The sequence below is a fragment of the Mesoplodon densirostris genome, chromosome 12 (assembly GCF_025265405.1).
Source record: "Mesoplodon densirostris isolate mMesDen1 chromosome 12, mMesDen1 primary haplotype, whole genome shotgun sequence".
Taxonomy (NCBI): domain Eukaryota; kingdom Metazoa; phylum Chordata; class Mammalia; order Artiodactyla; family Ziphiidae; genus Mesoplodon; species Mesoplodon densirostris.
Genome location: NC_082672.1, coordinates 84,297,267 through 84,320,089, shown reverse-complemented (window position 1 = coordinate 84,320,089; position 22,823 = coordinate 84,297,267). Strand labels below are relative to the sequence as shown.

General features: G+C 40.9%; 1 protein-coding gene across 2 annotated transcripts in view; it reads left to right on the top strand.

The window, feature by feature from the left end:
* Window positions 1-22,823, top strand: part of IMPG1 (interphotoreceptor matrix proteoglycan 1) — an 88,979-nt gene that overhangs the window by 6,074 nt on the left and 60,082 nt on the right. Inside the window, exons 2-6 of one of the 2 annotated variants that reach the window (XM_060115213.1) lie at window positions 12,008-12,241; window positions 17,893-18,059; window positions 18,328-18,356; window positions 20,731-20,795; window positions 21,607-21,710. In XM_060115213.1, the coding sequence (XP_059971196.1) occupies window positions 12,008-12,241; window positions 17,893-18,059; window positions 18,328-18,356; window positions 20,731-20,795; window positions 21,607-21,710 (599 nt within the window). The remainder of the gene's footprint in view (window positions 1-12,007; window positions 12,242-17,892; window positions 18,060-18,327; window positions 18,357-20,730; window positions 20,796-21,606; window positions 21,711-22,823) is intronic. The other variant, XM_060115214.1, reaches the window with a different exon arrangement.

The window sequence follows — 22,823 nt, the reverse complement described above, 5'->3', positions numbered from 1 at the left end:
GTGTGTGTGAAGCAGGGAAACGATTTCTTCTTTTTTTAAATACTGATAATCAATTGTTTTAGCACCACTCAATGAATAGTTTCTCCTTTTCTCTCTGCTCTGTGATGCCTCTTCTGCCATGGACATGGGTTTGTTCATTTTTTTATCCCTGAGCTAACACCACATTGTTTCAATTATTTCAAATTTATAATAATCTTGAAATCTTGTAACCATGTTTCCCTGGCTTAGTTCTCTTTCTACAGGAGTGTCTCAGCTATTCTTGACTCTCCACTCTTCCCTAATACATTCTAAAATTAGCTCCCCAAGTTCCACAAAAATCCTATGGAGGTTGAACTGGAATTGTGTTGGATCCATAGATGAATTTGGGGAAAATTGACACTTTTAGAGCATTAAGTCTTTCTACCAACAACATGGATTATCGCTCCTTTTATTAGTACCTTACAATTAAGTTGCATAATGACTTTTTAAAGGGCTCCATATCATGGACTTATCCCTAGCCACTTGATATTAATTGTGATCATGTAAACGGCCTCCTTATTACATTTTTTAACATCTTTATTGGAGTATAGTTGCTTTACAATGTTGTCTTAGTTTCTGCTGTATAACAAAGTGAATCCGCTATACATTACATATATACCCATATCTCCTCCCTCTTGCATCTCCCTCCCTCCCACTCTCCCTATCCCACCCCTCTAAGTGGTCACAAAGCACCGAGCTGATCTCTCCATGCAATGTGGCTGCTTCCCACTAGCTATCGATTTTACATTTGTTAGCATATATATGTCAATGCTACTCTCTCACTTCGTCTCAGCTTATCCTTCCCCCTCCCTGTATCCTCAAGTCCAATCTCTACATCTGTGTCTTTATTCCTGTCCTGCCACTAGGTTCATCAGAACCATTTTTTTCTTTTTTCTTAGATTCCATATATATGTGTTAGCATATGGAATTTGTTCTTCTCTTTCTGACTTACTTCACTCTGTATGACCGACTCTAGGTCCATCCCCCTCGCTACAAATAACTCAATTTCGTTTCTTTTTATGGCTGAGTTATATTCCATTGTATATACGTGCCACATCTTCTTTATCCATTCATCTGTTGATGGACACTTAGGTTGCTTCCATGTCCTGGCTATTGTAAATACAGCTGCAATGAACATTGTGGTACATGACTCTTTTTGAATTATGGTTTTCTCAGGGTATATGCCCAGTAGTGGGATTGCTGGGTTGCATGGCAGTTCTATTTTTAGTTTTTAAAGGAAACTCCATACTGTTCTCCATAGTGGCTGTATCAATTTACATTCCCACCAACAGTGCAAGAGGGTTCCCTTTTCTCCACACCCTCTCCAGCATTTACTGTTTGTAGATTTTTTGATGATGGCCATTCTGACTGGTGTGAGATGATACCTCATTGTAGTTTTGATTTGCATTTCTCTAATGATTAGTGATGTTGAGCATCCTTTCATGTGTTTGTTGGCAATCTGTATATCTTCTATGGAGAAATGTCTGTTTAGGTCTTTGGCCCATTTTTTGCACTGGGTTATTTAATTTTTCGATATTGAGCTGCATAAGCTGCTTGTAAATTTTGGAGAATAATCCTTTGTCAGTTGTTTCATTTGCAAATATTTTCTCCCATTATGACAGTTGTCTTTTGGTCTTGTTTATGGTTTCCTTTGCTGTGCAAAAGCTTTGAAGTTTCATTAGGTCCCATGTGTTTATTTTTGTCTTTATTTCCATTTCTCTAGGAGGTGGGTCCAAAAGGATCTTGCTGTGATTTATGTCATAGAGTGTTCTGCCTATGTTTTCCTCTAAGAGTTTGATAGTGTCTGGCCTTATTACATTTCTATGTAAAAAAGTAATTGGTTTTATATGCCAGAGCTTTGCTGAACAATCTTTATTCTGAAAATTCACTAGCAATCCTTTGGAGTTTTCTCCATTATCATTTGTGAATAAAGAGAATTTGGGTTCTTTCTATTCAGTCTTTGTATCTTTTCTTTCTCTATATTTTCTTACTGCCTTTCATAGCCCAGCCAGGATAATGTTAAAGAGAAATGCTGATTGCATTCATCCTTTCCTTGTTAGTGATCTTGAAGAGAATTCTTTCATAGTTCACCATTAAGTATGATGTTTGTTTTAGATTTTGTGTTTGTTCTGTCTTTGAAAATTCCCTATATTAGGGTGTAAAAAAATGTTCCTTGCTATTCCTAAGAGTTTTAATCATGGATAAATATAGAAATGTATTGTGTACTTCTTCTATTTCTATTGAGATTACCAAATGGTTTTTCTCTTTTAATTCATTAATGTGAAAAATTACCTTAATAAATTTTCAAATATTAAACCAACCCTACATTCCTGAGATAACTTCAACTTGGTCATGACCTTTATTCACATGCTGCTGGATTCCATTTGCTAATATTTTATTTCAAATTGTTACATTAATATTCATAAGCAAGATTGGATTATGATTTTTTTCACATAGTTTCCTTGTCAGGTTTTGTACGAGTTTGTATGAAAATAAAGTTATTTTTTCCATGAATAGTTGATAGAACTCTCTGATGAAGCTAAAGAGTTATATTTATGAAAGGATATTTGATTACTGAGTCAATTTTTTTTTTTTTTTTTTTTTTTTTTGCGGTATGCGGGCCTCTCACTGTTGTGGCCTCCCCCGTTGCGGAGCACAGGCTCCGGACGCGCAGGCTCCGGACGCGCAGGCTCAGCGGCCATGGCTCACGGGCCCAGCCGCTCCGCGGCATATGGGATCCTCCCAGACCGGGGCACGAACCCGTATCCCCTGCATCGGCAGGCGGACTCTCAACCACTTGCGCCACCAGGGAGGCCCTGAGTCAATTTTTTAAAGGTGATAATAATTAGGTTACCTGTCTCTTCCTATTTGGTAATTTGTATATTTCTAGAATTTATCCATTTCATATAAAATTTCAAATTTATTGACAAACATTATTCATACCCTCTTGTTAAGTTTTTCATGTCTATGGAAAATATAATGATGTCCCCCTTTTCAATCCTGATAGTAATTAAGTGTATCTTCTCCTTCTTATGTATATTGTTTCTGTAATTAGTATTTTCAAAGGAAAAGTTTTTGGCTTTTATATGTCTTTTTCTTCTCTTTTATGTTATCTTCTCTTTTATATTTTATTAATCTCTACTCATCTTCTTTCTTGTATTTTCTTTTATTTTTTTCTTTTGTTAACCTCTTGAGATAGATGCTTAGCTCATTAATATTTAGCTTTCTTCTTTTTCTAAAATAGGCATTTTAATGCGATAAATTTACCTTTCAAGTACTGATTTAGCTATATCCCACAAGTTTTATTATGTAAAAGTTTGTCATTTGATAAAGATATTTCTAATAACCAGCATGATTTCTTCACTGACTTATGGGTTATTTATAAGTATTTTTTTTCGATTTCCAAACATATAGGGAATTTTCCAGTTGTTTTTTAAAACTGATTTTTAGCTTACTTCTTTGTTGGTCTGAGAACATAATGTACGTGCATTACAGTCCAATATACAGTCAATATTTGTATGTTCTCACTGTGCTTGAAAATAAAGTATATTTTATATATAATATAAAATATACTATATTATATTTTTGTTTTATAATGTTCATTAAGTCAATTTTTGTGATGTTTTCAATCCTCTGTACCTTTATCGATTTTTTTCTGCTTGTTCTATCAGTTACCAGAAAGATCTCTTAAAATCCACCTGCTATTATTGTTGATTTTACTTTCTTTATTGTTCTGTCAAAGGTTTCCTTTATATATTTTAAGGTAATATTATTAAGTACATAAAATTATAACTTTTTACATCTTTCTGATGACTTTTAAATTTTTACCATTATGATGTGACTATCATCATCTTTGTAATGCTTTCAGCCAAATAAGGAAATTTGTCCACTGATGTGCTGGAACTGGCCCATACTGACATACAGGAGCCAGTTGCTCACATCTCTTCCCAAATCTGTGTTCAATAATAGCACATTGGTGGCTTGAAATCAGCCATGGGAGAGTTATAAAACAGAAAATTTGGCAAATGTTGCAAATCAGGCCTTCTCATCCAACCCTAAGAGCTGGTTATGGAACATTTAACAGCAGACCTCTGATGTCATTAGATATTAATATAGCTATATCAACTTTCCTTTGATTAGTGTTTGCATAATATAACTTTTTTCCATCCTTTTAATTTCAACTTCCCTATGTCTTTTCATTAAATGTGTCTGTTAAAACAGCATATAGTAGAATTTTTTTAATGTAGTCTGACAATCTTTCTCTTTTAACAGAAACATTTTGTCCATTTATATTTAATGTGTCCCAAATATTGCATGGGACATACTTATACTAAAAATTTTAAAATGTACATAGTTGTTTATTGGAAATTCAAGTTTGACTGGGTGTCCTATATTTTATTTGCTAAATCAGGCAATCCTATTCCTATCTTATTCCTAGCCCTAAACCTCAAAGTAAAATGGTACCACATCATAATAAGAGCTAACAATGTGCCAGGCCTTCTGCAAAATCATGACCCCTATTTTCTCATTTAATCTTCAAAACAAAACAGAACTATATAACATGCAAACATTAATCCAAATCTATGGTGTTGGAATTATTGTTATACCCCTTGTAGGTAAGAAAGTTGAAGCACATCGAGATTATTTGCCCAAGTTCAGGAAGTGGCTCAGGAAGGCAGAGCTATCTTACTGTAACTTCAGCCCCACAGGTACTCAAGATGAAGTTCATCTTTCTTCTCTGCAAGAACTGTGATAGTTTCTCATGCATAAGAAAGGCAGAGATGTATAGCTGTTTAACCTGTTTAATCTGTTCCAATTCTGCTCTCCTTGAGCAGCTACAATATCATTCTTTTGTGGCAATATATTCAAGAACACTGTACATGCAATTCTCTTTATTCAGAATTCCCAATACACTCCAAGACCAGGTTTACATGAGAACACTAAAACTTAAGAGTAACTGTTTCATAGTTTGTAATATTAGAATTGTCAGCAACAAAGAGATTCAGAAAACAAAGATGCTGGGCTAAATTAGCTGATTCTGATATGAGTACTTCAGACATGGTTAGAATCTAATGAGATAAATATTCTCCAAATATATAGCACCCCTAGGAATCACAGGGAGAAAGACACCAGCACAGCTGGAACCAGAGGAGAGTGGTTAATGTGTCCCATAAGCAAATCTATCTCCCTGCCCCCTGCTACTTCCTCAGTGCACTCCCAGCTTCTGAAGTTAGCTTCCTCCTAATTTGGGGGATTTTTTTATAGGCTATTTGTAGGTCTTTGTGATTTCCTGCTACTTGTCATCTCCACCCACTTCCAAGCAGATGGTGGACAGACTCTGCCTCCAGCTTGTGAATGACCTGGTACTGTTGTTCCAGCGAAACCCTTTGGTTTCCATATCATTCAAACTTTCTGTCAAGCCAGGCTAGAAAAATGCTCTGAAAACTATCACATCCCATACATTTGTGAGATACAACTCATCATCTGCAGGTCTCAGATTAGCTTGTAAAATTCCATTCTGATTCTCTTATTCATAACCTGTGTATTTATTTAAACTCCACATTCTGAAACCAATGGAGATGGTGCCCCCAAAATTTACATGATGGGTTAAAAATTGGGAAGCAGAAAAAGGTTAGTAGAAGTTAAGTTAATGTAAGGAAGAGATGATTAAAAGTGGCTTAACAGGGTTGGTCCTACACAGATACGGAGAAGGTATCTGCCTATCCAGGGTGATTGGAGGGGTACTAAAACATCCAGCTACTGGGGAAAACACTGTTTCTCTCTGTCAACTCCTGAAAACAAGCCTTAGCTAGGCTAGCCAGCAACTGCAACATAATTGTTCTCACCTCAGTTTCACATGCTGTTTACTTCAACCTGACCTCAGCACTAAACCAACTCCACTCACCGTTTTCCAAAGAAATATACTTTACCGTTAGTCACAGCTTATAGAAATATCCTACTCTTCTAACTTTCAAGATTGGCTTATTTGGGGGAGAAAGGATTTTGCTGATTTTGCTTATGTATTCATGTGAAAATCATTTACAATCCTTCACATTTTAAACTTCGCTGCTAAAATGCTCAAGTAAATTTAGCACCGCAGGAAGAAGCTAAGTGTTGATACTGTGGTTTCTCACAACCTCTGACACACGAATGCAGACCTTGAGGGCACCTGAGAGTCAAGGGCATCCCATGGTCCTGAATTGCAGCAGGAACAGTGCGTCTGGAACCGGCAGGTGGCTGTGAACGGGCCTTGGCCAGGAGGCTTGTTGTGAAGGATTCCTCACCTTAGATGAAGGCAGGCTATGAGCCCTTCAAGCTACCCCAGGACAAGTGCCTCAGTTGCGTTGCTCTCCTTTCTGAGGACACAGAAGGCCGGTCTTTTGCTTCTACCCTTACTCAACATCCTCCTCTGTCTCCCCATGAAAGGGGTGGGGAGTGAGCACCCATTTTTGTTCTGGGCCCAAGACCCTGCCCTGCTGGACCCCTGCCTGTCCACTCCCTGACACCTACCAGACTTGAAGAGCTCAGGACCCCACTTGCTCAAAGATCATCCCCCCAGAGCACAAAAGAGACCCCCCCCTCTCTCTTTCCTTTTTTGGAAATCTATAATTAACATTTTTATAGATCTTTTTAGATTTTTCCATGTATATGAACAGATCATTATTTTATAAAAATTAGATCAACAAAATATATTTTCATGCCATTATCTTTAATGCTTTTCCAGAATTCTAATGAACTCTTTTTTTTTTAACTTGGTAGGTACTTTTTGTTGTTGTTGTTTATTTATTTTTCATTGAAATATAGTTGATTTACAATGCTGTGTTAATTTCTGCTATACAGCAAAGTGATTCAGTTACATGTATATATATATTCTTTTTCATATTCTTTTCCATTGTGGTTTATCCCAGGATATTGAACATAGTTCCCTGTGCTCTACAGTAGGACCCTATTGTTCCCCTTTCTCTTTTCTACTTCTCCCTTCAACTTCCGTTCGGTCCCTGCCCTCTCACCAAGCCGCATACACCCTCAGCAAAATTTCTCGGCATCTCACCTATAGATTTGGTTCTTCCTCTTTTTTTTAGTGCAGTGAGATGGACTTATCAATACATATGTATCCATGCAAATACATATTAGAATAGAAGATAGCAAGCTTTACTTCTTACAATGGTTTTCCAGGGTCCTAACCCTTTCCTTCTGATGTAGAAATGCAATGGCCAAACCTATTTTTGCAATGTGAAGAAAAACAGTGCAACCGCCCTAATGCTTTGAGAGAAGGGGGCACTGATTTGCACCCTCAGCAGGGGGTAGTGGTGTGGAGACAAGGAAGGCTGCCGTGGCACCCAAGTTTCCAAAGCTTCAGGGAGGGCAACGGTGTGGCATCCACCCCGCATCACCGATCATCAGTCTGTAGGCTGACTATCGTGGGACTGCGTTGGCTTCGTATCTCATTACAGAAAATCACTGAAATTTTCCCTGATTTCTATGGTCCTCTTTTCCACCATTTACTCGCTTGCAGCAGGCTTGTCAGAATGGAATTTCACTGGGAGCCACACGTAGGAAGATAGAGGAGAAAGCAAGATGTAGGGGCTCTTGTCATCTCCACTTGATCATGCAGAAGACAGTGTGCTTAAAATCCATGCAATTTTCTGGAACAGCATTAAGCAAGTGTTCAGTACAACTGCATAATTTCTGAGGCATGTTCAGGTATGTTAAACACAATGTACGTTTAGTTCCCTTGCTCTTTGGCAGAAAAAAATTTCAGGTGCGTAATTGAGCATTTCCGCTCACAGAGGGGCCGGGACTGGGATGTAACAGATCACAAGCAAGCTGAGCGTTTGCAAAAAAGCCAGAACTGTTTATTCTTTTTTGGTAAGGTCTGGAAAGCATATGCAAGATTAAATTTTTATGTTTTAAGACTTCCAGTTATTGATTTGGTCCTGGAGGGTTACCCACTTTCTCTCTGTGGAGTTCTGTTCTTCAAATGGAGATTTTTATTCTGGAGGAATTCCAGTAACTTTTGTCTCCTCTCCTGTTAATTCATTCATTAGGACATCGCAGCCTTTTCCCTTAGGAAAATATAGTGGGTTCACTAAGTGCTTTTACCAGTGGCTGTTACTCTCACCACAATGCTGCCGCGAACACCCCATTCTCCTTTTTCTGTTGTCTGTTACTGTCACCATATGTGTACAGTAATCCTAGATTGTAAGCCTGCAGGGTTAGATGGTGAGAAAACATTCTTCTAGAGGAGAGAGTCTGGTGAGAATTGGTCCAAACAGGCTGGTAAGGAGCCCCTTGAATACATAACCAAGAAAGAGGCTGCCTGGCGGGCAAGCCTGAGCCCTGAAATGGAAACTTTGTAAGCAATCTATGATTGGAGGCCAACTTTGGGACAGGAAGGAAAAAAAGAAACTCTTCAGTGATGTAATAGGGAGGTAAGAGGGAGGTTTCCAGGATGCCAGTCAACATGGAGCCCTGGGCTTCCCTGGTGGCGCAGTGGTTGAGAGTCCGCCTGCCGATGCAGGGGACACGGGTTCGTGCCCCGATCCCGGAAGATCCCACATGCCGCGGAGCGGCTGGGCCCGCGAGCCATGGCCGCGGAGCCTGTGTGTCCGGAGCCTGTGCTCCGCAACGGGAGAGGCCACAGCAGTGAGAGGCCCGCGTACAGCAAAAAAAAAAAAAAAAAACATGGAGCCCTACCAGCCTAGAACCTAGAGTGGAAAAGATACTTTTGACTGAAGGGCTGACCGTCACGTGAACTAGTGGACATGTTTATGCGATGCTTAGACAATCTAATTTTAACACAATACATGAAGGGACCAAAGCCCAGTATTTCAGAGTTACCTCTCCACCCCAGCGAGATCTGATTTTTTCTCAGGATAATGTAATGTTTGAGTTCAGTGTTTGAATCGAATCGTTGTTCATTAATTTCCCTTTCTGTACATTTGGACATTTCCAAACTTGTCACAGCTATCCTGGATGGCGGGAACTGCGTCAGCTCCAGGAGTGAGCGGTTAAAGAAATTTAATTTAAACCCCAGTGTAAACCTTCGGTGTTGACCACCTTCCTCAGTCTGCTGGAAGTTGACTGCCTGTGGACCTGCAGTCCTCTTCCCGCCATATAGATACTGATATTTCCCATCTGCCAGGCCTTTCAGGAGAACCTCCCAGCTCAATGGGAGTCCATCCCACCATGCTACGTCTCAGCTCTTCCTCAAATGGTCTGTTTTGCTTCAAAATCACAACCTTCACCACCACACTCATCAACAAATGTCAGTACCGAACACGCACAATCCCAAAGTCAAAGAACCGATGATCGGGGTTCCGTTTTCCAACCTTCAGCTCTCATTATATTATGTGTTCGATAGCGACACCTTCTGGTGAAGTGTCACAATAGCACGTTGAGTACACCGGGCTCTACGAGCACACTGCAAACATCAAAATAAAAAATAAAAATAATAAATAAATGAAAAGAAGGAAGGAAAAAAGAGGAGGGAATGAAGAGAGGAAATGTTGATAGCTTTGCATGTGATGTCAGGGGAATCCTCCCTCACTCATACAGGACCTTGCTTTGTTTCAGGAAAGGAAGTAAAAACAGATCTTTCAAAGAGTTTTGCTCTAAGTGCAAATAGAAAAATGGGTCAATGGCTGGAGGGAAAGTGCTATCAAGAAAGAATCTTTTAGGTAGAAGGAGAAAATAATAGAATGTTTGCAGGCTGATAGGAACGATCCAGTAGAAAGAGAGAAAAATGATTCAGTAGGTGAATGAAAGGAGGGTTTCTGGAAGAACGCCCTTGCGAGGTGAAAACGCTGGGATCCAGTGCATAAGTAAAGGAATTGGGCTTAGACAGGAGCACGGACCAGTCATCAAATAGTCACAGGAGGAAAAGCAGAGTATTTGAGCACAGATGCAGCCAGCGAGTGGATGCAGTGCTGGGAATCTGAAAAGTTATATTCTGGGTCCTCCTGATCTCAATAAAATGTGAAACAAGGTCATCAGCTGAGAGTGAGAATTGGCAGGAAGTGCAGGAAATCTGAGAAAAGTTGTGTGTAGTTCTCCAAGAGAGAGAGAGAAATTCAATGGACCAGAGAAATGTAGTGTGATATTGTTGAAGGATCATAAATTTAAAGTGAGTCCTAATGGTTGTTTTTCTCCAGCCATGTTCAGCCACTAGGGTGCCCGTGAGGAGAAGGCAAAGAGTGGTATTTAACCCTGGTTATGGTTTTGCCTGTCAGGTACAGTAATGGGGGCAAGAGAGTGGAGGACTCGGCCTCCTAAAGAACCAGGCAATATTAATACTCTTTCCTATTGATACCTATGTTTGTAATTGGCTCCATTTCGTATTTTTTCATTGGTTTACTCTTGGATAAATTGAAAGATTCTGGGGATGCTGATTTTACTAAATTCTACTTTGTGTATAAACCATCTCCTTTCTGTTCTTTTGGTTTTCATTCACAAAGGAATTTGGAGAGCCTTCTTTAACAAAATGGGAACTTAAATCTCTATAAGCCACATGCTGGTGGTCTCCAGGGGCCAGAGTGAGTGGTCCCAACTGTGCATCAGTAATTCCTTTCTTAAACGGTAGAACGGCTGAAAGGAAAGAGACGGAGTGGGAGAGGAAGAGTGGAGATCTGATCACACTGTTAACATGCTCTGACACCTCTAGGCCTCAGTACCTGACTGAGTGGCAAACTGAGAAAAATGGTATCTGTTTCGTCTATACACTAGAGCTTTTCTGAGAGTGATATAAAATAATACCGATGGAAAAAATTCAAAATAAAGTAGTACTCAGTGAATGTAAGTTATTTTTATGAGAGGTCTACAAAGCTAAAAATGAAATCCAGACCTAACCCTACCAGACACCTCAGTGCCAGCAGATGAATGGCTCCGGGAGGTTAATCTTCTGCCAACACCGTCTCTTTGACCTCCCCTCCATCCCTTCTCTCATCATCTCGCATAAAATATCAAGCTTGCTCTGTAAATGAAACTCTAAGGCCCCAAATCACTTTCAACCAGATTGCCACCCCCGGAACCCTGCCCTCAGAGAAATCCTAGGGCTGCTGCTAACAGGCAGGGGAGTTGTTTTGTTGCATTTTTTCCCCTAGGTTTATAGAAGCACTCCACTTCCTCATCAAGAGTACACCTCTGGGTACCACAATGCTATATCATTCCCCACTTGAATTATAATGTCTATCTAAAGAGGCATCTCTCGGGAGGCTTGAGTGCTAAGTGGGGAGTGATTTTTAGAGAGATGTGTGGGAAAAGGTTTCAATATTTGGCAGTTCCTAAGGGCAACATGATTCGAAATGTTGTTTTTGTTTTTCTTTTTTTTAAATATGCTTGATCAGCCCATTATGCTATTCCCTGATTTCTGAAAATGTCGTCATTGAAATATCACATTTGGAAGCTGCAGCAAAATAGAACTTCCATAACCCTCAGGATCAAATTTTTAGTTTTTTCCATCCATTTATTATATGCTTCACTTACAGCACACAAATGTATATATTCATCAGGAAATCAATCTTTTTTAAATCGAAATATAGTTGAGTTACCATGATTTAGGTGTACAACAAAATGATTCAGTTATACATGTGTATATTCTTTTCAGATTTTTTCCACTATGGGTTATTACAAGATATTGAATATAGCTCCTTGTGCTACACAGTAGGTCCTTGTTGTTTATTTTATATACAGAACTGTGTATCTGTTAATCCCAAATTTCTAATCTATCCTTCCCTGCTCCTTTCCCCTTTGATAACCATAAGTTTGTTTTCTATGTCTGTGAGTCTGTTTCTGTTTTGTAAATAGGTTCACTTGTATCATATTTTTAGCTTCCACACATAAGCAATATCATGATATTTGTCTTTCTCTGTGTGACTTACTTCACTTAGTCTGATAATCTCTAGGTCCATCCATGTTGCTGCAAATGGCATTATTTCATTCTTTTTTATGGCTGAGTAGTATTACCAGGAAATCAATCTTTCTTTTACAGATCTCTCCATTAAAATATACAGTTCTGAAATTAAAGACATAGACAATGCCGCAAGAATTGAAACAACTGAAAATACCGGAAAAAGTTACAAAGTGTCAACAATGAGACGAATATTCGATTTGGCAAAGCATCGAACCAAAAGATCAGCATTTTTCCCAACTGGGCTTAAAGTCTGTCCACAGGAATCCATGAAACAGATTTTAGCAAGTCTTCAAGCTTATTATAGATTAAGAGGTAAGGAAAGAGGCGCAGCCTGTTCAGATTTTCCCTCTCTTCATCCCTTCCCTTTCATCCATCCCAAGGTTGTGTTCAGCACAGAACTTCCAGTCTCTCATTCAGTCACAGGAGTTATAAAAATCAGCCAACTGCTTTGAGAGTTATGAATAATAAGCCTTCGAAACTATGGTAGATCTGTGCTTGTATGTTTTAAAACCATGTCCTGTGCAACACAGAACCATGAAAGCATTTAACAAGCCACCAGAAAGCCTTGGCCTCTGCGTTTTACCTCTTTGTTTTATTTTTGCCAAAGCCCACTATTAACTCCTAATGTTGTAAGAAGCACAGGATGATTGCAGTGTCAGGAATCTGTGCAAGTTGATTTATGACTTAAGGTTTCACTTTTCAAAAACCACATTACAATCCCAGTCCTCCCTGCCTTCTTGGTAAGTTTCAGTTGTTTATTGCTGATCCAGTAAAAATGTCTGAAGCTGGGAAACCTGGAGGCACAAATTAGCAGTGGTTACCAAGATAAATAAACAGGGGTGTTAATGGGATTTACAGCACAATTACCGTGATTTCCATCAGAGTTACAGTGCAGTTTTTACCCCAAGACAACATTACAGGACTCTTACAGCATTCCCGGAAATCATGATGGAGTTCAATCACACCACAGCCAGCAGTAGCTGTCCTTGCCATTCACTTATCGTGGATGAAAAAAAATCCCATGGCTTCTTCTTTAACTGAAAGAAAAGAATCTTTGGTAACTGCTATTAAACTCCCCAGGTAGCTTGTCTGGCTGCATCCTAAACGCAAGTCACCTTACATGTGAAAATTGAGGACGTTTACTGATTTCCACCTTGATCATAATAGATGTTTGCTTCCGCCCCAAAGAGCACAGTCACCCTGCTCTATTTCAAGGCTATTGACTAGAGCAAGCTGGTTCAATTCTAGCTTGTGATGTGTTGCACATTCTGACAACGGAAAACTATGCCATCAACTAACTTCCCACCAAGTTCTTAAGTATTTACATCTATAAGATGTGCAAAAGTTGAATTAATCTGGGTGTCCTTATTGGGTTTAAGAAGCATAATTAACTAACAGTATCAAAAATATCAAGCCTTGGGCTTCCCTGGTGGCGCAGTGGTTAAGAATCTGCCTGCCAATGCAGGGGACACGGGTTCGAGCCCCAGCCGGGGAAGATCTCACATGCCGCAGAGCAACTAAGCCTGTGCGCCACAACTACAGAGCCTGACCTCTAGAGCCCGCAAACCACAACTACTGAGCCCATGTTCCACAACTACTGAGGTCCGCACGCCTAGACCCCGTGCTCCACAACAAGAGAAGCCACGACAATGAGAAGCCCGTGCACCGCAATGAAGAGTAGCCCCTGCTCACCGCATCTAGAGAAAGCCCGCACGCAGTAACGAAGACCCAATGCAGCCAAAAATAAATAAAATTAAATTTAAAAAAATCAAGCCCTATGTTCCTCATATGTCTCATTTTATGTGGAAGTAAAAAGATACTTGCTTTCGGACAGAAGCCACATCTGCAGAGAAATGACAGCTACTGGATCAGAGTCAGAAGGAGGACTCTAATTACAGAAAATCAAGTGCACCGTATTAAAATTCTGAGGTCCTAGCAGAGCACCTCTGCATATGGATGCAGAAGAAAAGAGGTCATTGGGAATGCAAAGAAAAGACAGTGCCATATGTAAAGCATTCATTTTGGATGTACCTCCACATTGATCAGACAATGACACTGGTAAATTTCATGTTACTTGTTAATGGATAGAAGCATAAATACGTGGGATATGCATCACATTGACTAGGAACATAGCTGTTGCTAACTATTTTCACGTAACTTCTAATCCTTTACGATGTTCACAAATAGGATTCATCACAGGTATTTGTAGAATAGACTATTTATTGCTGCCACCAGATTTTTCGCTCTGAATTTTATTCTTAGCTCTTTATTCTTGATTAGGTTTGCCTCTTTCATTCTTGCTTCCCTGGATGAAACAAACCACTGTTTTTCTCCCCACAGCAATGACAGCCTATTATCTTTATGGCTGCCCCTGGGTGATATGAAATTTTACTGTTCACCAGCATGGGTTTCTTAAGTCTAACAAGTTGGTTCACAAAGAAACTAGAAATAAGACCCAGCTATAAAGCAGTGTTTCTTTGACAGAGTAACCCAGGTATTGTTCTCATAGCTGCTTTTATGAAACTATCCGTTGACATTTTTCAAACTTAGAGGAGACAGCTCCCACATTCCTCAAATCAAATGGAATACTGAGCTATTTCTCTTCCCAATGCTTAAAGCAGCACAAGGGAAAATGTTCTGAGCTTCCTGATAGAATTGCCAAGATTTCCTCAGAAAGCACAGACACAAGGGTCAAGGTCGTTTCTGGTAGTTTCCCAGGCAGAACCTGTGCTCTCACCATGCAAACTCTCTCCTCTGTGACCGCCCCCCTTCAAAGTCCTCTGTGAGTCCTTTGTGACTTCACCCCTCCCCATGTCTCTCCCTCTCTCTCCCTCCCTCCCTTCCTCTATCTCTCTCCACTCTCTCTTTCTCCCAACTCCAATATTAAAAGCTAGATCTTTCTTTCACGTTCATGTGTGACTCGGAGAAAGTTAAAGGTGAAGGGAATCCTAGTTCCTGCTACTCAAACTGCTGTCCACAGACCAGCAGCATCACGTCACCTGGGAGCTTGTGAGAAACGCAGATGTCCAGGTGGCTCACCAGAACTACTTCATAATCTGCATTCTCATATTGATAAGATGCCCAGGTAATCCCGTTCCTCCACCTGCGGCCCTTTCTCCCACCTCAGGAACACAGAAAGCCCTCGTCCTTATTAAAACCTACTTTTCCCAAAGGCTCTGAGAGAACGTTCTCCCTGAAGCACAAATGCCTGGAGCTGCTTGAAGAATTATTTCCCTGGGGCACTGTCGTCTACAGTGATCAAAATGTCAGGATGAAACAGGGACCATTATCTTTTCTTTAGACGATTTTTGAGAGGCAGGATTTTGGTGACTCCTCCTATGTCATTTTTCTGGCATCCTGGAAGCTCAGCACAAATCAGGAGGCACAGAATCCTTCTGTGATCAAGAGCACAGGAGCACCAGCCCATGACTCACTGGCAGAGTCATCCATCCTTGCTAAGGGAGCCTCAAATTAAAACCTTGAAAGTTGAGGCATCAAAGGACCTCAGGGCTGGGAGGAGTCTGAAAACCTCTGAAAAGTTGGATTTTTCTAACCTCTCGGTTTACCTTTCTGCACCATCTTTGTCTGACTCTATTGGAGAAGGATTGCCACAAGGATTTTGGAGAAAGTCAGAGCCTTGCCTCTCCAGTATCCCCACAGTTGCTTGAGATCTGACCACAGAACCTCAGCCTTTCTGCTTAATGTCTCAGCCTAGCCTGTTTGATGATGTAGGAAAAACCCCAGGCAACACACGCCTCAAATGTGGAAAACTTGATGGCACTTTTGAGGTGGTGGGCACTGCAAACCACCCCCCCCACCAGGGTCTGTGGGTTCTGGTCAGGTTGCTGCTAGTAAATGACCTGAGCTTCTGTTGGTATGGAATTCTCTTTGCCTCTTAAAACAGAAAGTTAAGAGAAACCCAGATGTGGACCAAGTGGGGAGTGAGGGAAGGTAAAGCACTGGAGCAAGAGTCTCCGGACTGGGCTTCTCATACCTTGTTCCTCCCCATAACCCATAACCCCTTTTCTCTGCATGGCAGTCAAAGGGTTTCTTTAGAAAGTCAGGTGATGTCAGCTTCTACTCCAAAGCATCGCCTTGCTCCTCATCCCCCCAGAGTTAAAGATCAACATATTACAATTGCTTAGGACCAAAGTCTTCTATCTTTTTTTCCTAACTTAATCCCCTAAAATAATTTTTAAATTAGGTGCCCTCTTGAGAGCTTTTCTGTTGACATCTAAAGTTTTCATCATAAGCTTAAATAATTGGATAAGATGTAGCTTTTGGTGAGCTGTAAATATTGATATTGAAAATAAGATAGGAATTAAAGCATTCTCGTATATACAGTGGAATCTGTCATAGATACTCAATACTTACCATCAAGTATTCTACAAATGCATGAACAAACCCTTCCAAACAGCAGGCAATGTCACATGGTCCCTTTTCCTCCACACACTCACGTTTCCATCCCACCTCACACTGCAGAGTCTTATCTTAAAGTAATTTAGGTCATACTTGAAAGTCTGTTATGGGTTGCTCTAAAATACTTCTCAGTAACAAAAATGCACGTAAATTGAAATTACACTTTTTACTTATTTCCAGAAATTTCTTCTGGATTCAGTTGCATTTATAATTATTTTTAATATATAATTGATTAAAGGAAGTAGATATAAGTTTGACAAAAGTTTTTAATTTTTTATTGATGGATATAAGCTCATATATTGGTTTGGGGTAACTAATGTTTATAGATACAAAATTAGGAACAAAGCTTTGGAAGGGGCCAATTTAAATGAAGGGCCTATAGCTTAAGCTCCACTAGTTTCTGCCTCTGGATAAATGGGGTTGCTTTGGTGCTGTCCCTCTATTAGTTCATGTGCCATTATTTATTATTCCTATTATGTATTGCTAACAGTAGACAGGATTTAACATCCATTTTATTCCTATTCTTTTCCTTAGTTTCACTTAAATGCTGAGAAGACATGTTACATAAATAAGTAGATGGGAACAGATGGAGTTTTGTTACAGTAGCATCCTTTTTCTTAAGTTCCTCTGGCATTTTATGCTAACAATCACATCGTGATCTGCCATCATTATTTTTAATGATCTATCAGCTGTCAACTTCATTAGGACGTCTTCTAAGGTGTTGAAGGCAAAGCATCAGAAACTGCCCTACTTGCAAAAACTGTGTGTTTGCCCTTGACTAAGTTCACTCCCTGTCTTAATCTCAAACACAGTTATTTCAAATACCCTTTGTGTGGCAACCTAGGGGCCCTGGGCCATCACAGGAAGACTACGGATGGGGAGATGGGGGAAGGGTGACGGCCAAAGGGAAAGTGAGGAAGGAAACATGTGTTGTTGGGCAAACAAACTTAGGAAAGCACGACAGGGAAGCTGAGATCTAGAAACTGAGTCTCTTTAAACGTCTGTGTGCCTGTTTACCCCTCGGAAAGTCTGCAGATACAGCGGGGAACCTGTGCCCCAGTTGAAGATGACTGGGCTGCAAGACCTGCGCCATCTCTGTGCCTCTCACCACATACTTCCATGTCCATCCTCTATGACTCTCAGCCTTGCTCTGGCCACAGTGACCTTTTGACTGTTTTTTCAATGTGCCCAGCATTCTCCAGCCTTGGGGGCCTCTTCCCAAACTGTTCAAAAGTCACCTTGATCATGAGGCCTTCCTCAACCACCCTATTATAAATAGCAGTCTTACACACACACACACACACACACACACACACACACACACAGAAGCCTGTATTTCTATCTCCCTTCTTTTATTTTACTCCATGGTGCATATAGGGGCTCAATAAATATTTGTTAAATGAATTCATCTCTATGGGCTATAGGCTATTGCATCAGCATAAGTCATGACGGAGCTTGCCATGTTTAAGATTGGGCTTGGGTTGGGAGAAGGGCATCTTCTCAGGATGTGGCCGTTTTTCCCTCCTCATGGCGCCGCCTTGCAGTGTGCCAGGAAGCAGTGTGGGAAGCGTATCGGATCTTTCTGGATCGCATCCCTGACCCAGGGGAATACCAGGACTGGGTCAGCATCTGCCAGCAGGAGACTTTCTGCCTCTTTGACATCGGGAGAAATTTCAGCAACTCCCAGGAACACCTGGATCTTCTTCAGCAGGTGAGTTTAAACACGGAGTGTTGAGAACCTGGTCCAAATAGCTCCCAGGCCTCCAGACCCTGCCCCTTTTGACCTGGCTCCCCCAGCATAAGGGTTGGCTGAAGAAATGCTTAGAGAGATCTGAGAAGGCCAACAGGAATTTTATTCCTGCAAAATAACATTTTACAGGCTGATTGAAGTGGAGTTAAAGGGGAAAGGGAATGAAAATAGACTTTGGCTCTTCAGTTGGCATTGTCTCTTGATAAAATTACTTTTTATCTTCCTACAGAGGATAAAACAGAGAAGCTTCCTTGAGAGGTGAGTACCCAAAATACAGTGCAGCATGCTCTTCACTTTTTTTTTTTTTTTTTTTTTTTTTGCTCTTCACTTTTGAACGATCACACGAGGAGTGAGACTGAGCTATTGTGCCTTTATATTATTTCAGCTACTGAGATCAGAGTAGGTTATTCTGACAGACCCTTTATGCATATATTTTGCTGAAGATAAATGAGTATATTAAAAGGAAATGGATAGATCTTATAGATTAAGATAATTATCTAACATGTTTTTTACTTATTAGAGAGAGCAATTAAAATAGCTTAATTTTTAGAACTGATGAAAAATATTCCTTACATCAGGAACATGTTGAATGCAATCAGAGAGCCACCTGAAGTTTGAACTCTCCTTTGGTATTCTGTAAGGTGTTAGTATTTCTCAAACTAAACTGAAGCACCGAGCTGTGTCTTCTACAAGAACCGAATATCAAATAAGAAAATCAAAAAGCAAAGTACATCCGATAAAAATGATTAAAGAAGAGAGTTGCTGTTGCCAAACTCTAAACTCACAAATTACACTCATAACAGCTAGAAATCTAAAGCTGAAGATAATAATACTGCAGAGAGAGCCACAAATTGGGCTGTATGAATTACAATTCTTTATAACGCTTTTCACATTTGTTCCTTGGTTTCTGTTCCCTTTGTCACAACCTGGCCCAGGACCTTATTAATTTACGCTGTGCAAAATGCCAAATCCTTGCCTCTAACCTCTTACCCTCCTTAACTTGCATAACTGCTCCTGGGTTAATACATCTGAGATATTCCTTTTTTTACACTGAGCTTTGTTCAAAGGCTGTTCAAAAATACTCCCGCATCTTCCCCTTGCCCTTCTGAATATCCACTGCCACCCTTCTCCACGTGCTCTGTGTGCAGAGGGCTGAGCAGGAGGGACTGACTCACTGGCCTCCCTTGGCCTCTGACTTCTGGGAAGGACCAGCCAATGTGGATCAGGAAACCAGAGGGAGGAGCAGAGTGAGGTGAGCGAGTTTATCACCTCCCCACGCCCCCGACCTACAAAGTCTTCCAGGGCTACAGACCTCTTTCAGCAGCAGCTCAGCTCGTGTCAGGCAGCCCTCTCTTGCCACAGAGCCTTCTCTGTCTCTGATTGGTGGTAGCTGCTGCATTATCTCACCCCTGCTGGAGAGGTGAGCTCTTAGTACCTCGCTGTTATCACCCACGGGCTTTGTAGTTGCTCGTATACTCTTCCCATGACTTAGTAAGCAAGGCCTTTCTTAGACTTTGCTCGAATTACCCAACTCTGAGTGAGCCATTTGTTCCCTCTCAGGACCTCCACTGAGGCAGAGGCCAAGCTAATTCATCAAGGGCTTCACCCCCTGACCTTTCCAACTTTGCCCTCCATGAGCCAGGATCCCACCACTGCCATCATGACACTTCTTCACCACGTCCAGACCACACCCTGCTCATCCTGGGCTCTGACCACAGCCTTCCCCTCTGCCTGAAGAACCTGTCTTCTCCACCCCACCCACCGAAATCCTGCTCTCCTCTCAAGACCCCTAGTCCCCTACGACAACAGAGGACCTAGCCATTCCCTCTGGTCTTCCATCAGTGCGAGCCACTCTTTAGATCAAACAGTCAACCATGACTATATTGTATAAGCACAGAAACGATCCTCTGAGACCTGATAGCTTAGAGTAAGAAATCTTTCAGTGAGCTTCAATAGCTATCACTACTGCTACTCCTTTCTAAATAAAGCTTGCTAGAACGGGCTAATGGGATATGCAGACAGCTCTATAACCATGACCTTGGATGATGCTCCCTGGCACTGCAAACCTACCCACAACTCCCTGGCAGGTTACCATCACAGGCAATGATTATGTCCAGAATAGGGATTCAAGACACCTTCATTATCCAGAAATCTTTCTCTCTCTCATTATCGTAACCACAAGAGTTACTTTATCAGATAAACTTAATGCCTCTCTGAATTTACAGGTTTGAGGGTCTGAGATTTTAGCAAGAATATTTCAGTCATAGATCATGTGATCAATTATCTTTGATGTCAAGGACACAGTTGAAGCACAATGGGGACTATAAAACATCGGACCCCCAGAACCATCTTTGCCTACTATGAAAATGCTCCCCAGAATGGCAAAAAGGCAAGATGCTTATGAAAAACCCTGGAGTCAAACATAATTGTTTTCGGGTTGTTTGAATTTTTCTTCAAAGAAAATATATTAGAAGATTACTTCAGTAATGAAAATATAGATAAACCTAGTTTTAAAATATACTTTCTCTCTAATTTTTAGGTCTATTCAGTATAAGCAAATTTAAATGCATTTCCTCTATTGTCATCAAGCTCCTTTTCACCATCTCTTTTTTGTTTCCTATTGCGCTAATAGAAAAGATGAAATATCCACAAAGGAGACATTAGGAGAGCCTGGCGAAACCCCTGTGTTTTCAACAGGTAAGCTTAGAACTCCTCGTTTCATCTGCTACTGAATCTTAATTCAAACCATCATGAAAGCATGTTATTTGAAAAGCAATGGTTAATTGAAGTTGACTCAGTTTATAATGCACTTTCTCAAAACTAACTTGTATTACTAGCCTTACAAAATAATTTAAATTCATAGCATACGCCTTGGAAAATACAGAAAGGAATAAAAACAAAACCGAATCACCCATTATCCTACAACGTGGAGGCAATCATCAATATTTTCCAACAAACAAATTCAAGATAATGTATTCATGTGTCCTTTACATAGTCGCAAAATGAAAAAGTAACCAGATCTCATTAGGCAAAACCATTTAACTGTAACACATCTGGGGAGCTCCAAACTTGCGTTCTGGAAAGGAATAATGAGGTATTTAAGTGGGATCAAGAGTATGAGTTAGACTCTCCCTGGTGGCGCAGTGGTTGAGAGTCCGCCTGCCGATGCAGGGGACATGGGTTCGTGCCCCGGTCCGGGAAGATCCCACATGCCGCGGAGCGGCTGGGCCCGTGAGCCATGGCCGCTGAGCCTGCGCGTCCGGAGCCTGTGCTCCGCAATGGGAGAGGCCACAGCAGTGAGAAGCCCGCGTACAGCAAAAAAAAAAAAGTATGAGTTATATTTTGCTCACACACATATTTGTGTGATCTTAAAAGAAAATGAGTTCAGAATGCACCTAACATCTGTAATTTCCAGAGTGACAGGAAAAGCATGTGACATGGTGACCTCATTCTAATTTAAACTCCTCCAGTCTCATTTTCATGCTTGTACTTTTTAACATTTCCACAGACGTTGCCAGTGTCTCACCCGGGTCTCTGCCTCCCCCTCCTGATGACACACTCCTCAACGAAATCCTCAACGACACCCTCCCGGACACCAAGATGCCTACAATAGTAAGAAGTTCTCAATCTAGCTCTTCAAATGTCTGTTTGGTTTCATTAGTAAAACAGGGAAAGACAAGGGATGGACTGGCCATTCACTGTTATTAGTGCTGCATTTCTATGACCCCAAGTAAGAGTCGGTGACTTCCTTCTATTCACTGTTCTCACTTCCTCCGAGGGAGGGACTGAAAGAAAAAGAAAATAGATTGGACACTAGGATAAAGTGAGAGAAGTTGCAACTTAGTTATTAACCCCGGGAGGGCAGGGGCCCTTCTCCCCTCAGCACCTAACAGGTGCTCACCAAGCGTTAGAGTGAATACATGATGGGTGAATGAATGAATGAATACATCAGTCAACCCATCAATGAAGTCCTTCCTCCACTGAAGTGTAATCACACACTGACAGCAAGGGCAGAGGTCTTCTTCCCAGGCATGTCCAGCACGAATAGACCAGATAAATATCCAAATGACCGAAATCCTGCATGTCAAGCTGGGGAAAAATAAAAACAGTGTTTTCTGGCAAAAAGCAACCCTGGCCACCACTCTGAGTGAAAGGGCATGCAGGATTGTTAGGGAATTGAACGTTGGTTATCGCTAAAGGGGGACTTTTTAATTGAACTATAGTTGATTTACAATATTTTATTAGTTTTGGGTGTACAGCTAAGTGGTTCAATGGTTTTATATACTCCATTTAGAGTTATGACAAAATAATGGCTATATTCCCCTTGCTGTACAATAGATCCTTGTTGTTTATTTATTTGATACATGGTAGTTTGCGTCTCCTAATCAAAAGGGAGACATGCTTAACCTCTCCAAAAGCTTTGAGCGCAGACCCTCAGTGCAGAAGCAGGCAAACACCACCCTTTGCTCCAGTGATAGAATTGTGGCAGCACAAGGCAGGCAGCAGACCCAGAAGAGGGCAGTAATATAAGGAAAGGACCCCAAATCAGAAGCTGGATCTTATCCTTATGCTGTCACTGCCACAGGTCTACCATTCCCTGTCGTCTGTGAAGCTTCTCTGGCCCTTTCCTCTTCCTGAGACCCTCCCTCCAAGGCACAGATCAAAGCCAGAAGGTGAAGGCAGGAAGTTCAGTCTCACCATCTCTACATGGAAATTCAGAGATGA